This window comes from Podarcis pityusensis, assembly GCF_964106645.2.
Source record: "Podarcis pityusensis genome assembly, chromosome: 9".
Classification (NCBI taxonomy): Eukaryota; Metazoa; Chordata; class Lepidosauria; order Squamata; family Lacertidae; genus Podarcis; species Podarcis pityusensis.
The window spans coordinates 16,546,708-16,564,499 of NC_138034.1; the positions used below are offsets into that span (position 1 = coordinate 16,546,708).

Here is a 17,792-nt window from a genome sequence, read left to right on the forward strand (position 1 = left end):
GTGCGCAGGCGCGCGCGGGGTGATGGCGTCACGGCCGGGGCGGGGGGAGGAGGAGGAGCGCGGGAGAGGGGAGAGGCGCTCGCCTGAGTAGATTCCCGCTCAAATGGGGCGCGGCGGGTCCAAGCGAACGCGCGCTGACGAAGCTCCCTTGGATCCAGACTTCGCTCCCCGCCCTCAGAGTAGCAAAAGTCTGGATTTAAGATTTAAGCGTGTACTTTCTTAGCTCTGAAATCAGCGCTTCGTTTTGGCTGGATCTTGCCCACGCGCGTGGTCTCTGTGTACACATAGAATCATCAGAGTCGGATGGGTCCCTGTGGATCATCTAGCTCAACCCCCTGCAATGCAGGAATCTCAGCTAGGTTATTAAATAGCAGGTGCCCCCCCCCCCGCCACCTCTGCTGAAAATCCATCCAAGGATGGAGAGTCGCGCCACCTCTCTGGGAGACACACACACACAATCGGGTAGCTTTTCAAAATAAATAAATAAATAAAAGTTAGTTACGCCTCTGTGTTTATGCTCAATAAGTGTCTAACAGTTGTCATAGCATGCATATCTGGTTTCCCAGCTGCGAAGACACCCAGACACAGACAAGGCAGCCCCAAGGACAAAGTCAGGGCCGTCTTACCCATAAATGCTAGTGGTGCAGGGCGCCAGGGTGCCATGTTCCGGAGGGCACCAGGCAAGAGTCCGGAGAACACGGAACGAGCGCACTGAGTGAGCGAGGGTGCGTGCGCTGCTCCCACCAAGCATCGGCTTGGTTGTTTTCCCTTTTAGCCTGCAGGCTCCGAATTCTGCGGGGTGTCAGAAGGCTAAAAGGGAAAAAACCGAGCCAACACTCAGTGGGAGTGGCGCACATGCGCTCGCTCGGCACAGGCCCACTCGCTCGGTGTGCTCGCTTGCCCAACGGGTTGAAGCACAGGCGTGCGCGGCACCCCTCCTGCTAGCCCCTCCTGCTGTTGGAATTCTGCCTGGGTCAGAGGAATGTGCCACATGCGTAGGCACCGGCAGATATTCCTGTCGACCTCCCCGCGTCTCCCAACCTCTGCTGATAAGCAGGCGAGGTCCGGCGATTCTTCTCAGATGTATGAGAGGAACACACCGTTCTTCCTCTCTCCCCTTTGGTGTCCCCAGGGAGGGGAAAGAAGCAGACAGAAAACTATTTACATCATTTATTTCTGCCTCTTACATCAGTACAGAGAATCATGTCTGCACTCAACAACAGCAAGAAGAAAACTCCTCCCAAGTACATCCAGTACGGGTCATATGACACACACACACACTGAGCTAACATCCGGTGCTCAGTACAGAATGGACTGCCCCTATGTTCCCATGGCAACAGTCACAAACATCCTGTCTGGCTTTCCAGCCACAAGCAGCTGGCTGAGCTGCTAGAGCCTTTGCTTGCTGCAGCATTGGTGCTTTATGGTAACATACTCCCCCTAAAGTATCAATGTGTGCTGCGAGCAAAGCGTCATCCAGAGAAGAAAACAAACAGTTGTTATATTTATAACATTCCCCTGTTGTTTCAGTTCCACCCTTGGAACTACCCGCCACTGGTTTAACCAATGTACCTCTTTGGTTGTGTGACTTCGCATTACCTCGGTTAACAACTCTCTGTTGTGCCTTTGTCTCTGACTCAGACACAGCTTCAATCTGTCCTTGGTCGTTTACAATAGCAACATATGCAAGGTTAGCAAACTCCTTTGAATACCTCTTGGGTGGTACACCCTTCGTTGCTCTCTCAGACCTACGTATGAGGTTCTGATCCTCTGTGCTCACCGGTTCAACCTTTGAACTCTCTGGAGAACCAGTACTAAGCTTAATCAATGGTTCATCCTCCTCTTCTGAGGGTCTAGTCATTATCTGAGATTTCCTCTCAATGACTGTGACAACTGAGCTGTCTGAGCTATCGCTGTCATCATCAGTACTACTGAACTCAATAAGATCAAACTCATCATCATCATCATCATCAGAATCGTTTCCTGTGGGAAATGTTTGTTCTACAACCCGCTCTTGCTCTGGAGCACTCTCTAGGAACTTTGTGAGAATCACCTGACCAGATTCAGACAAAATTACTCTGTAGAGACCCTTTTCATAACCCACAAAAATGCCTCTGGCATTCTTTACTCCACCTGGAGCTTCTGTTCTCACATGAGACCCGAAAACCTTAAAATAGGCAACAGAAGGTTTTCTATTGAACAGCTTCTCAAAAGGAGAACATCCCAACTCTGTTGAGACTTTTCTCAGCCACACATGAAGATAGGACGCTAGCGATTCGGCCCAATATTCATGTGGCAAATGTGAACTCAGCAATTGCGCATTCATCCCCTTTTGCAATTCTTTGTTCACTTTCACACAGACCCCCCTGTTCCACGCTTCTTGCGAGACTGCCACTTTATGGTCTATCCCTTTTCCATCCAGGAACTTCTGAAACTTCTGTAACAGAAAAACTTGTTTGTCATCTGTGAAAAGACAATCAATGTTAGCATCATGCATACTCTTAACCTTGTCACAAAACTCCTGAAACTTTTCTAAAGTTTCTTGCGGTTTCTCCATCATATACACCCAAGAATAATTTGTGAAACAATCCACACACACAAGGTAAAATCGTGCACCGCCTCTAGATGGTTCTAGAGGACCAATCACATCAGCATACACCCGCTGAAATGCTCTGTCGACCTTCTTCGTCTTAGTCACCTTCCTGGTGCTCACACTGGTCACGCCTGCAAGAGAGATTTCGTTAGAAACAGAAGAATTACATTTCATGTAATCACTTTGATCAAAAGTCAACAAATACAGTCCATCTTTCTCTTTGGCAGTAAGAAACAGTTCTCCATCTTTGTAGATCTTGCAGCTTTTAGCATCATAGGACAGTTTCAGTCCTTTCTTTGCAATCTGCGACACGCTCAGCAGATTAAATCTCAGTTCTGGAACCAGGTAAACACCACTTATAGTCAAGTTCAGACTCTCAAGATACACAGTCCCAATTCCGGTTGCTTCCAACTCCTGACCGTTGGCCTGTTTCACAGTGAAGCTTTGCTTCTTCAACGTCGAAAATAGTCCTCTGTGCGGGCACATATGAACCGTGGCGCCCGTGTCAATTATGAACGAGTTCCCAACATCTGGCGTGGTTCCTTTCGCCATCATAGCCTTTGCAGGTTTCACCTGGCACTTGGTACGGCTTTTGCCTGACGCCTGAGGCTTCGTAGAGCTGCTCTTTGCTCCTCTTGACTGGCGCGGCTTCTTACAGTTTCGCTGTAGATGCCCAGTCTGTCCACAATTGTAGCATCGGACAGCACTCAATGCTACACTATGCTCCCCAGTAGCATCAGCAGTGGGGGAATTAGAACTCTGTTCTTCCCTCCCCCTGTCTTTTTCTTCCAGTGCAGCAAGTCTGTCGTGTTCATTCAGGACCACAGCACAAACTCTCTCCGCGGTCAGCTGCGCGGCCGGTAGGGAACCAAGCTGACTGGCAACAACCTTGTAGGTGCGGCTAAGGCTGTTTATCATCATGAAGCAAAACACTTCCTCCTGAAGACGAAAATTGCGTTCCACCATCTGTTGACGCAGAAACTTCATTTCTGTCAGGTGCGCTTGAACATCTCCATCAGGCGCAAGTCTCAGATTGGTCAATTTCTCAAAATACAGCAACGCTGAAGAACCAGCATCTCTCTGATGCGTTGTACGCAGCGTGTCCCATACCTCTTTCGCATTTTCTAAATGCTGAACATGCACCAACTGATCATCTGAGACACACAGAATTATAGCAGTCCTGGCCCTTACATTCCGTGATTCCCAACCTCCGGTTGGTGCTGCAGGGATGGGGTTTTCAATTACATCAAAAAGCCTCTGATTCTGCAGCAGGGCCTTCATCTTTACAGACCAAGATGAATAATTGTCATTGGTCAGGGGAGGTGGGCAAGGCAAAGCTCCCCCTTTCTTGGCATCCATCTTGAAGCCAAGCCTCCAGCTGACACTGTCAAACAAACTGTAAAATCCAACAGTTGTTTTTTCCTTTCTCACGCAGCAAAACTGCAAGTTGTTTGTGCTTTTTGCACCTGGCAGCTAAACTCAGGCTGCTATTGAAAAGTCCCTTCCAAGAGCTCGTAAACCTTGTAGCCAAAACATTCTCTGATTTTGTTTCGCTTTCCCAGGCTCACACTCAGAGTCCAGCCCCTTTGCCAGTAACTTTCCGTTACCTAGCAACAATGCATTTCAATAGGACTTCTTATCTACCACAAAAATTTGTGGAATGCAGGCTTCAGCCTTCAAGCTGCAGGCCTCTTCTCCCGGAGCGTTTGTTTTCTTTGAAACGCAGCTCCGTGAACCAGGGAATTAATCTTCCTGCGTTCACACTTTTAGCCCGAAATGCAGCATACCTTGAACTTTGTTGCTCTGGAAAACCCATCAGCTGTCTGTGGAGCCTCTGGCTTGTTTCAGACGCTTTTCTTCCTCCTTGGAGCAGAGGAGGACAATCCATCAGCCTCTCATGCAGATGTCCGATGAATCGCAACCATCCTCTGCTACCACTGTTGGAATTCTGCCTGGGTCAGAGGAATGTGCCACATGCGTAGGCACCGGCAGATATTCCTGTCGACCTCCCCGCGTCTCCCAACCTCTGCTGATAAGCAGGCGAGGTCCGGCGATTCTTCTCAGATGTATGAGAGGAACACACCGTTCTTCCTCTCTCCCCTTTGGTGTCCCCAGGGAGGGGAAAGAAGCAGACAGAAAACTATTTACATCATTTATTTCTGCCTCTTACATCAGTACAGAGAATCATGTCTGCACTCAACAACAGCAAGAAGAAAACTCCTCCCAAGTACATCCAGTACGGGTCATATGACACACACACACACTGAGCTAACATCCGGTGCTCAGTACAGAATGGACTGCCCCTATGTTCCCATGGCAACAGTCACAAACATCCTGTCTGGCTTTCCAGCCACAAGCAGCTGGCTGAGCTGCTAGAGCCTTTGCTTGCTGCAGCATTGGTGCTTTATGGTAACAATCTTCATCTTCGAGCCGGGCATCAGGCGCCACGGATTTCCACGGGGTTGGCTCCCTTGGCCCACTTGCTGCCCTCGCCCGCCTCTGCCTCTTCCCTGCCAGAGCCGCCCTCCAGCCACTGCCCACCTCCTCCAGCCCTGCAAAGCTGGGCACATCGCCGGCAGCGCCGTCCTGTCCCAAGAGGTTTCCTCCGCTGCTGCTGGTGTTCCCTCCCTTAAAAAAGGGTTGACAACTCTGGGAAACAGGGGGGAGGTGGTTTTTGCACCACAACGCCGGATATGCTTAAGACGGCCCTGGACAAAGTACTGCCTGGGTTCTTTTATTATCCTATCATTCCGTTTCCTGTCTTTGAAAATTATTCACTAGTTAGGACATCAAGAATCATCATTCAGCAGTTTGAATATTCAGATACTGTATTCCATTTTTGAATATTCAGACATAGATTATTGAAAATGAGCAGGTCCATAAAGGACTGAATTAAACGCTCATAGATCTCACGTTTTGCACTCCTGGCTTAGCAAAATACTCTCAATCGTTTAATGGATTAAAACAGACAGTTGAGTATGATTGTTTGGAAAAAAAGAAAAGGAAAAGTGATGTTTTTATTGTTGGTTACTTTATTGTATTTTATTGGTGTATCTTTGTATACTGCTCTGAGAGCCTTGGCTGATGATACGCTAATATATATTCTAAATAAGTATATAAATCATAAACCAAAGGTCACATCCCAAGGAACTCCTTAATGGCTTAGTAAGGTATGTTGGCATTTTTGTTTGGAAGTGAGTTAGGATGCCTTACCACTTTTCAGGCCAACCTAAAACCATCCCACTTTTTATCAGCAGATATAACTGTCTAGCCTAACCATCCGACTTCAAGTATAGTAGCTAAGATAAGGGTTTAAAACTACGTTTCATCTGCAGTATCATGCCATTTTAAGCAGTCATGATTTCCCCCCAAAGAATCCTGGGAGTTGTAGTTTGTTAAAGGAACTGAGACTTGTTAGGAGACCCCTATCCACCTCACAAACTTGCAGTTCCCAGGGAAGAGGGACATACTGTTAAATCACTCTGGACATTGTAGCTCCGAGAGGGGAATAAGGGCCTTCTAACTTTCAGAACCCTTAACAAACTACATTTCCCAGGATTCTATGGCAAAAGCTTTAAATGTGTAGTGCAGATGGAGCCAGCTGCAATGTATAAAGCACCAGGATGCACAGGTGCCTTAAATAATAGTCTGTCATACAAAGTTTAAGGGGGACACAAATCTTAAACAAAACAGACCAGCAACAGAAAACGCTGAACCCCCAGATACAGCTAAGTTCAGTGACACTTTGCGGCTAAACTCATATAATGACACTCTCCACAAAAAGGCTTTGCGTGCTTCCAGACATGCTATTTTCAGGTGGGATTTAATCACATACCGGCAAATTCAGGTTGCACAATTAAAGTTGATTTAATGCTCTTGCACAGCAAGCCTGCTTCTCCAAAAGATCAGACTTCTTGCAATAAGGAGAGTGGCAAGCAAAATGCACTGCAAAGTCTGGGATAATGCTTGACTCATTGTCAAATAACCTCGCCCCCAAATAAATCAGCATGAAGCTTCCGTAAATAAGCCATCTGGAATCTACTTCTGAATAGTAGGCACAAACAAAAGAGGAAGTCTTGTGCCTTCATGCCATGCTTAGAAGCTTTGAAGAATCTGCATCTGGTTGTTATGGAAAATGGAATACAGGATCCAAGGGACTTTGGGACAAATTCAGCAGAGCTCTTCATTCGCTTGCATATTCACTTGAGCTAAGATGCATTCACACTGCTTCAAATGTTGAATTTCTAGAGACCTGAGGCAGTGAGCTGATACATAGCTACCCTAGCATGCACTAACATTTTTAAAGGCACCCCAGAAGAAAATGTAGGGATGGTAATTCACCAGAAAGTGGAACTGTATCTAGTAAATGGTGACAGCTGGAACATGTTAGACCTGGTCTTTTTGCTAAGATCAAGCGTAGAAGTTGCAGGCTTGCAATGAGCCCCCGTGCATTTTAGTCTGGAATTAAAGCGCTGGCAGGTTAAGAAAGAGGAAATGAGTATATACCACAACAGAACTTTGCATATCAAGGTCCTAGAATTCCACTCAACAACCAACTAACTGAACAACAATGGTGAAAAAAATATGGGAAGTAAAGGGGGAAAGTTATGGCACATAGTTTGGCTCCCCTTAATCTCATATTTGGAGTCCTTGTCAACTGATAGTTATGTTCCAGCCGCGTATAAAAGTGTCTATTTAATCTAATTGTAAATACAGGATATTGCTTTTTTATTCCTCTTTTTTTATTGACCAGTTCCTATATCATTTTGTTTTTTAAAAAAAAATCCCTGCTGAGAAATACGCTATTGCTGGGAACAATATTCTTATTCTTGTATATGTTTGTTTCCTTCATATACGGGATGCTAATGAAGATAGGGAAGGAAATGCTGGTAAGATTTGTGATGCCTGTTTCATGCTAAATCCTCCTAACTGCAGCCGTGCACAGAATTTACACACTCAATGATGTTTCTAAGACAAGAGCATGTAAAACCACCTGTATGGTTATTGCCTTTCTATTTGGTTTGATCTCTATTTGATATCTGTAAAGTATCATCAAGAACAATCCCACAAAATCCCTTATTTTCAAGCAGGGTCACTGTGATTAATAACATTTCTAATCTAGCCTTCATTATTGTTATTTATTAAATTTGTATACCGCTCATCCTCCATAGATCTCAAGGCGGTTCACAAGATAAAATCACAATATACAAACCACAAAACACATAATAAAAAATCAGAGCAACAACCGTCTAGCCTTGGTGAGCAACCTGCTGCACTAGAATTCTGTGCTAGCTGAATTCATACCGCAGGATCCCAGGACTTTATACTAAAATCATACAAAATACCTGAAATATTGTTATGTACTGAGCTTGGTTGCTAAAACAATAGGCAAGTAGGATCCTAGAAGGCAGCAACCTGATTGGTCTGCAGGAGCCGACCAATCCGGCTCCAGGAGGAAGTGAATCAGCCAATCACCACAGGACCCATTGTGTAAATAATGTACAGTGGTACCTTGGGTTACGGATGCTTCAGGTTACAGACTCCTCTAACCCAGAAATAGTACCTCGGGTTAAGAACTTTGCTTCAGGATAAGAACAGAAATTGTGCGGTGGCGGCGGGGCAGCGGGAGGCCCCATTAGCTAAAGTGGTATCTCAGGTTAAGAACAGTTTCAGGTTAAGAATGGACCTCCAGAACGAATTAAGTTCTTAACCCGAGGTACCACTGTATTGTATATATAGTCAGAGGTTTTTGGGGAAAGCACTCTCACTGTTTACCATGAGCTGAAATAAAGAGCATGAAATCAACACTCAACTCCGAGTATATTTCAAATACAGTACATTAAAACCAGTAAGCAGAAGCATAAAACCAAATACCAGTACTTTATCAAAACCTTCTTAACTACAACTACACTCCTCCTCTGCCTAAAGAAAGATGTCTTGACATGTCAATGAAGACGACAACCATATTTTCACATGGCAGGACCATGGCAGAGAAGACCCAATCTCAGATCATTGCATAATACATAATAGCTGATGGGACATGAGCAGGGTCTCACCCTCTGTAGATTATAAGGTTTGAACTAGCAGATGAGGGAGCCAGTGTGGTGTAGTGGTTAAGAGCGGTAGACTCGTAATCTGGTGAACCGGGTTCGCGTCTCTGCTCTTCCACATGCAGCTGCTGGGTGACCTTGGGCCGGTCACACTTCTTTGAAGTCTCTCAGCCTCACTCACCTCACAGAGTGTTTGTTGTGGGGGAGGAAGGGAAAGGAGAATGTTAGCCACTTTGAGACTCCTTCGGGTAGTGATAAAGTGGGATATCAAATCCAAACTACTCCTCCTCCTCCTCTTCTTCTTCTTCTTCTTCTTCAGATATTTGGGTCCTATGTCATAGAATCATACAACTGTAGATTTGGTGGGGTCTAATCATGAAATAATATAGCAGTACTACTATTATTTTCCTTGTTCCGGACCCTATATTTCTATTGATGCAGCCTAGAATAGCATTAGCCTTTTTCTGCTGCTGCATCACTCTGCTAACCCATGTCAAGCTTGTGGTCTACTAGAACCCCTAGATTCTTTTCACATGTATTCTGTCAAGCCAGGTGTCCAACATCCTATATTTGCGCTTCAGAGAAACGTTGAAGGGTATGCAGAGCTCTTACCTATAAAAGCTCATGCTGCCATAAACTTGCTAGCCTTTCACAAATCCTCATGTAGCTGCAGGGGCTTCTGAAGACAATTCTGGTTGGCCTTTCCTCCTATTAATTACCGTTTATTTGATTAAACAGTGGCAGCATGTTTTCTGCATGTGGGTAATTGTGTCAAAAAGGCAATTTGTCTCCATTCCCTTTAAATATAATTGGATCAGCTGCTAGCATCCTCTGACAGACAGCTGCCAAGACTGCCGTTTCAGACATTCAGAACAACTAGGCATTGATGGAGAGAAGCCTTCGTGATTCGAACCTCTTTTTTCCCTGCGGCAAAAAAAGAATTTCCCTCAGGTGTCCTAGTGGTCATGAGAAGGTGATCTCCCTGGGATTATGTTGCTTTTTCGTGACCCATCCTAAGTCTTGCAATGCCAAGCTAATCATTAACAGGGTTTTTACAGTCACAAGCTTGCTTTTTCCCCCTGCTGAAGCTTTGATAAGACACTCCAGCAGTTTTGTGGCAAATGAAGACAAGCTATGCAGCAGGGATCCCAGGGAATGGATGCATTTCCAGGCGCCGCCAAAAAGAAAATGTGACTTTTAGCGTGCACTCCAAAAAGGCGCAATGTTTATGCAGCAGCTGAAAGGATCCCTAGCCTTGTGGACGTTCATTTTTATACCGACAGTTGCTGGGCTTGACAACGATGGAAGATCGGTCTGGGGGAAAGAGTCCAGTTCAAGTTTTGTGAATGAAACCCAGATGTTTCTGCAGGACACATTCCCCAAAAAGTTCTTCTGGGGTGTGGGGACCAGTGCTTTTCAAGTGGAGGGTGCCCAAAGGAAAGATGGAAGGGGACCGTCGATATGGGAAGAGTTCACCCTTTCAGAGCTGAGAGCTGGTTCCAGGACAGATGACTCCAGTGACAGCTACATTTTTTGGCAGAAAGATTTAGCAGCTCTGGAATTTTTGGGAGTTTCTTCTTACCACTTTTCAATTTCATGGCCACGGCTCTTCCCCACCGGGACGGTGACAGCTGTCAATGAAAAGGGACTTCAATACTACAACAGTCTCCTAGATGCTCTGGTTCAGAGGCATATTGAGCCTGTGGTCACCCTTTACCACTGGGATTTGCCCTGGATTCTGTACGAGAGATATGGAGGGTGGAAAAACGAATCCCTAATCGGTGTTTTCGATGACTACGCGACTTTTTGCTTCCAAGCTTTTGGCGATCGAGTCAAGTACTGGATTACGATCCACAATCCTTATCTAGTTGCTTGGCATGGGTATGGCACAGGGATCCATGCACCCGGAGAGAAGGAAGAAAGCGCTGTCCCTCTGGTAGGACATAATCTGATCAAGGTACAGTACAGAGAGATTTCACTGTCACAGATTTAAGTTTCACTGCCGCTGGAGAGCCAGTATAATATTTATACGATGACTGCAAAGCTTGTGATAATCAGTATTCTTGTTGCAGGCTAAAAGCCTGGGCAGAAACAAACGTGCTGCCCCTTATCTTTGTCCATGTAATGATTTCAACACTTGTTTTATTAAAAGTAAAAATAAGCAGCAAATTTGGCCATGTTCCAGTTGTGGATCTTGAAGCTGCCTTATATCACCTAGATCAGTTGTTTGACTGACAGCTAGGGTCTTTCCCATTGTGTTTCACCCTATGCTTTTTAATTGGAGATGTCGGAAGTTGAACCATGTTGCCAACCGCTGAGCTTTGGTCCCCCCAAAATTAAGGACTTATTGGGTTGTAGCCAATGCCAGTCCTACTCAGAGAAGACCCATTGAAGTTATTGGATATATATGAATAAATTTGGGCCCATTAATTTCAGTGGGTCTGCTGCTCTGAGACGAATTTACTGTAGTTAAATATGACTCTTTCAGTACCATAAATTTCATTGAGGAAGTCAAGCATGTGTCTCTTAATCTGCAATCCCTGACTAGGGACTGAATCAAATTCAGTAAGTGTTATGTTTTGAGCAATGCTTATGATGGCACAGTATATTCCCATTCAAATCAAAATATGTTTACAGCACCTGAAGCCTGGTTGGATTGTAGCCTTAATAACAGCTTGTCTGCCAAAAAACCCCAAAAAAACCCCTTGCACTTCCTTTCATGATTGTTTGCCTTGGACCATAAGGATTACCTGCATATGCTGATATTATCTGATTGCCCTAAAAGAAACACATATTAAATAGTCCTAAATCTGACAAATTGTAGCTTGATGAAGCAATCAAACATAGAGAATAATTAAATAATGCAGCCGAACCTGATACAATCACACTTCAAATAGTAGCCACTATACTGAACAAACAATGTTACCAAGTATTTTTTAATTGTCTGAAGAGAAATATCCTTTATGTCAATATTGAAGACCTGAAGAATGACGTCAAGCCAATTCTGCTTACAGCTGTTTATTAGAATTGAACTAGGGTAGCTACCCCTCCCTTAGCTGAATTATATATCCAACAGAAGTTAGCTTCTTTCTGTTGACTTAGTTATCGTTTAGTGAAATCAGAGCTCTTATTCCAGCTGCGGATCATGCCCTAAAATTTGTACACAGAAATACTCTGCATAATTTGGGGGAAGGGGTATTAGAAGAAAAGTACAGCCCCCACCACAACTGCATCATTTGACAAAAGCATCCCTTGACAGAATGATCAAAATAATATCCATTGGTCTTTCTTGTGGTAACTTAGGGCTTGTCTACAATTCCACACACACAATCATTTTGCAATTCAGCCCACAAAAAGTAACTAGGTTAGCCGTTGCAAACTTAGTGCCTTCCAGGGGTTTTGGACTACAATTTCCATTAGCCCTAGCAAAAAGGGTCCTTAAAATCTGAGTTCCCTTGAAGTGATTCTTTCATAAGTGGCTATTGCCAAACCTGTCTTAGACATTTTCCTAGACAGAGGCTCAACAATGAGTGAAGGCAAGGGGAGGAGTTTGGAGAGGGTTGGTCCATACCTGCACGTTGCAACATCACATGATGACCTGATTGAATAACTGAGCATCACAAACCAAACGCAGCCAGAATGTCCCCCTCTCCAATATTTTTATCGGTTTTCAGGCATTTCACGTTTTTACTTCTTTTCTTGTAAATTTTATTATTTTTCACCCTAGCTCTGCTGTGATATTCATAAACTAATATCATGGCGTAATCATCAGGACCGTAAGCAAGGTTAAAGTAAAATGACAATTGAATAAGATATATCCTATCCATAAACACTGAAATTATATTCTGACATTCTCATGATAGCCAAACATTCTTATTTGCTTCTGGAATCAATACATTTAATTTATTATTGTTAGCATATTGTATAAAATTCCACCACACTTCACAAAAATCCAAAGGTTGCACTTTGCCTTGAATTAATTTTAAACTAAATATTTCCCCCCCTGAAATTGCAATGTTCCACACATTTAAACATAGAATGTTAATGTCACCTTGTTCTGTTCAACTGTAAGTCATCAGGTGGTGGTCCGATATGTGTGGAGCAACTCTCAGGTACACTGGGAGTGAGTGAGTGAGTGTTTAAGGAGAGAAAAAGCAGCACATGATATAGTAGAATGGAAAGGACGAAATCAGCCAAATTCTGGATGTCACCACCAAATTCTGGATGCAGTAGATGTTCTTAGGAGCTGACCATTTGGCACTTGATTTTGGACTAATGCACTGAGTTACAAGTCCCATTTATCCAGCAGAAAGCAAGGCCTTGAAATGTTGTCCAGTGATCTACTAAAACAAGCATGAAAAGGAGCCGATCCAATGTAGTGTTTAAATATCTGAATCAGTAGGAAGTTCAGGTTCAGCACAGCCTTTTTAGGTTGAGTGTCACTTGGAGGGAAAGAGTGGATACATTATGTGGATAGCGTCATTATATCGTTTAGTCACTAGATGGCACTGGACTTTGTTTTCTGTATCTATTCTGCTCTTGCTTGTGATGCAGAAAGTTATTGTCCATCTTCCTGACTGGTACGCCCTCTAAGCCTTCCATGATACTTACAACAGCATTTGCTGCTGACTTCCTTTTTTAAAATCTGATTTACACTTTTGCTCTCAAAACAAAAGAAGTGCAGGTGCCAGGTTTTCCTCCATTTGGCAGAAATTAAAGAACACGATGTGCTCTATTTTTATAGCAAACTCTCATGTTTTGACCTCCGTTTGGAGTCAGTTGGTGGGGTTCCCTCCACCTGTCAACAAAGGCAGATAAGAATTGTTTCACCAACATAAGTTGAATGAGTCAGCTGGACTTTTCCCTGTCTTACTTTCTTTCAGGGCAGGGTAGGAACATAAGAAACTGCCTTATTGCAAGTCAGACCAATAGTGGCTGCTCACAATTTCAGGCAGGAGTCGTACCCCAGAGATTCCAGAGATCCAACCAAGGACCTTCTACTACTGAGCCACATTCTGCTAATAATTGTATTAGGAATACTCATTTTGTTTAACCAGGAAAGAGAGACGCTGAATGTGAGATCGTGAATGTCCCTGGGTTAAAATGGATGTTCATAGGAGCTGTGCAAAAATAATAAGATAAAGGAATCTTTACTTTATTCAAGTATAGGCCCTAAAATCAAGGAATGATTTACCTCTAATTTGTCACAAGATATGCAAGAACCCCATAGAGAAAACACAAGGATTATGATGCCCATTGTACTACTGATATCGTGCCCTTCCCAGACAGTTGTTAACTAACCATTTGTCACAAAGTAATAAACTTGGAGACATACATGTTGCTAGCAGTGGAAGCCAGTCAATTAATGATTACAGTCTCTTCTCTTATGGAATGTTATTCTCTCCATAAGAAACATGGTGGGCATCTCCAGGTAATAATAATAATAATAATAATAATAATAATAATAATAATATATTACTTTTACCCCGCCCATCTGGCTGGGTTTCCCCAGCTACTCTGGGCGGCTCCCAACAGAATATTAAAAACACAATAAAACATCAAACATTAAAAACTTCCCTAAACAGGGCTGCCTTCAGATGTCTTCTAAAAGTCAGGTAGTTATTATTTCCTTGACATCTGATAGGAGGGCATTCCAAAGGGCGGACACCACTACCGAGAAGGCCCTCTGCCTGGTTCCCTGTAACCTCACTTCTCGCAGGGGGGGAACCGCTAGAAGGCCCTCGGAGCTGGACCTCAATGTCCGGGCTGAACGATGGGGGTGAAGATCCTCCTTCAGGTATACTGGGCCGAGGCCATTTAGGGCTTTAAAGGTCAGCACCAACACTTTGAATTGTGCTCGGAAACGTACTGGGAGCCTATGTAGGTCTTTCAGGACTGGTGTTATATGGTCCTGGTGGCCACTCCCAGTCCCCAGTCTAGCTGGATTAATTGTAGTTTCTGAGTCACCTTCAAAGGTAGTCCCACATAGAGCGCATTGAATTGTCCAAGCAGGACTAGAGTATGCACCACTCTGGCGAGACAGTCTGGGGGCAAGGAGCGTCTCAGCCTGTGTACCAGCTGGAGCTGGTAGACACAGAATTGACCTGTGCCTCCATGGACAGCTGTGAGTCCAAAATGACTCCCAGGCTACACACCTGGTCCTTCAGGGGCACAGTTATCCCCATTCAGGACCAGGGAGTCCTCCACACCTGCTTGCCTCCTGTCCCCCAAAATCAGTACTTATGTCTTGTCCAGGATTCAATCTCAATCTGTTAGCTGCCATCAATCCTCCAACCACCCGCAGACACTCACACAGGCCCTTCACCGCCTTCACTGGTTCTGATTTTAAAGACAGGTAGAGCTGGGTATCATCCGCATACTGACAAACACCCAGCCCAAACCCCTGTTTGAAAGCTGCAAGCTGACCTTCCCTGAACATTCTTCAGTGTCACAGTGGACCTACTAAGCCAGAGGTGTCATGACCCTCCGGTGGCCTTCAGCTTCAGAGCTCAGGTGTCACCAAGGGTCAGGGCAACCTACAGCAAGAGAGCTCAAGGCTGAGGATTGCTTTGAAATGACACATTACATTAAATAATTTGGAGTGTTCCTGTTAAGCCTCGGTTCCAGACAGCTAGCCATGTTCCTTTCCAGGATACTCCATTTGCACCCCAATTTTCCATTTCTCCTCCCAACAGATGCTCTGTCCTCTATTGCTCACTGAGCACACTCTCAGCCCTCACTGAAATATTTTGGGTTTCACCCTGCCCTTTCAGTTTATTTTCCTACAGATTTTTTTCTCCAAAACCAGTCCTACTGATACTTCCTTTTGTGAGTGGATGGCACAGTTTTGGCTACAAAAGGATCAGGACTCAAATAATGACTTTGCTGTTAGTGTAGAGAACTGAGGCTACACTGACTTGGGTTGGGCAGAAGCTGAGTTGAATTCAATGAGATTTTCAAGCAAGTAAACATGTATAGGATTAGGCTATAAGAATTTCCTTGGTGTCATATGCTTTTTGATGGAAAACCACAGACGGATCGTGGCATTTGCTGTTCATGGTAAGTAGTGCATAATCTGAGTAAAAGTGTTTCTGAAGAGATACATTGTGGTTGGAATTCAAATTTAAACCATGCTTGCTCTTGAGAAAAGAGAATTGAAGTGGGGTGAAGGAAGGCTAGATTAATCAGCAGTAGGCTAAGCAAGTTGTTTAGCTTCTCTCTTTTTTTGGAAAATCTTCAAAAAAAATAAAAACGAAGTGTTTGAGCTATTTTTAAGGAAATTCACCAAAATTTAGACTTCCAACATGGAATGTCTGGATTTTCCCAGACATTAAATCAATTTCCGCCCAGATACTGTTTCCAACTGTTGTATTCTAGCTATGTCTGGGAAATTTCGGACATACGGCAACCCTTATAGAGTTGGAAGGGACCCTGGGGATGATTTCATCCAACCTGAATACGCAGCTGTCCCATACAGGGATCAAACCTGCAACCTTGGCAATGTCAGCATCACGCTCTAATCAGCTGAGCTATCCTGACATATAAATTTAACATTCAGTCACAAATTTGACTGGGGGCATGATGATAGAAGTGTAAGTTTTATTTTGTCTCAACCACCGGAGGTCCGTTCTTAACCTGAAACTGTTCTTAACCTGAAGCACCACTTTAGCTAATGGGGCCTCCTGCTGCTGCAGCGACGCCGGAGCACGATTTCTGTTCTCATCCTGAAGCAAAGTTATTAACCTGAGGTACTATTTCTGGGTTAGCGGAGTCTGTAACCTGAAGCGTATGTAACCTGAAGCGTATGTAACCCGAGGTACCACTGTAAGGCTGAAATGAATTTGGAGAAGGACCCCAATCCAAAGGACTGTGGACAGAAAGAAAATAGACACTCACGCTGGTCAGCAAATGTACGTCATATGATAACTTGAAAGCACCTGTGAAACACATTTCCCCCTCAAAGAATTCTGGGCACTGTAGTTTGTTAAGCATGGCTGGGAATTATAACTCTGTGAGGGGAGAACTAAAGTGCCCAGAATTCTCTGTGGGAAAGAATGTGTTTTGAATGTGCTTTGAAAATGTAATATGTACACAGCCTTGAATGGGAGCTTCTGCAAGAGTCTGCATAGATAAGATTCTGCCGCTCTGGTCCTGTTTCCATTTGTGCAAGAGTTTGCTCAGGGTGTTGTTCAGGTAGCAGAACATAGCGGCTTTAGTTTCACTTATCTCAACACTGCACATTTAGAGACATTCGAATTTGGAGTTTGCAAAGGATTCAGGCCCTTTTCACCATGTGAGCCAGACTATGTGTTTTCTGTCTATCAGGGCATGGTAACTGGGCACTTGGTTAGTAAAATGCCATGCACCTCCCCAAATCAAAAGTTGTGGCCGGGTCAGGGAGCAGATTGCATTCCAGATTACAAAATAAAATAAATGCAGAATGTACCTTGGTTCTCCCCCCACCCCAATGAGTTCCTATTTACTATAGAATTATAGATAAAATCTTGGTTATCTAGTAACCACTGAAATTGCTGGTAGCTGGCAACCTAATCTTGGGTATCTAGTCGGCATAAGACCTTTGATACTTGGAAAGGTATTGTCACTCCTGAGTTGGTCCTTGGCTTAATTAGGATGAAAGATGGAGCTTGGTTAACTAGCGCAATATCACTCGATCCCCTAGTTTCTCTTGCACAATAAGGAAGGTGGTTGAAGATAATCTTTTGCCCAAGGACTAGATGCTATCTGTGTTTGGTCAGCACTAATTAACTGCCACATAGCATCTTCCACACAAAAATTGTTCTGGAAGGCTTGGACTTATTTCCAAATGGTAAGATGTAATGTATAATACAGTGGTACCTCAGGTTACATACGCTTCAGGTTACATATGCTTCAGGTTACAGACTCCGCTAACCCAGAAATAGTGCTTCAGGTTAAGAACTTTGCTTCAGGATGAGAGCAGAAATCGTGCTCCAGCGGCGCGGCAACAGCAGGAGGCCCCATTGGCTAAAGTGGTGCTTCAGGTTAAGAACAATTTCAGATTAAGAACGGACCTCCAGAATGAATTAAGTGCTTAACCCGAGGTACCACTGTAATATATTGTAAGTGTACCTCTGTCACAGCTTTCAGTTATAAAAAAAGCATGGCATTTC

General features: G+C 44.2%; 1 protein-coding gene across 1 annotated transcript in view; it reads left to right on the top strand.

Annotated features, from left to right (window-relative positions):
• Positions 1–8,218: 8,218 nt before the first annotated feature.
• KLB (klotho beta) overlaps positions 8,219–17,792 on the top strand; it is a 31,536-nt gene continuing 21,962 nt past the window's right edge. Inside the window, exons 1-2 of the mRNA XM_081019863.1 lie at positions 8,219–8,702; positions 8,963–10,600. Coding sequence (XP_080875989.1) covers positions 9,866–10,600 — 735 coding nt within the window. The 5' untranslated portion in view covers positions 8,219–8,702; positions 8,963–9,865. The remainder of the gene's footprint in view (positions 8,703–8,962; positions 10,601–17,792) is intronic.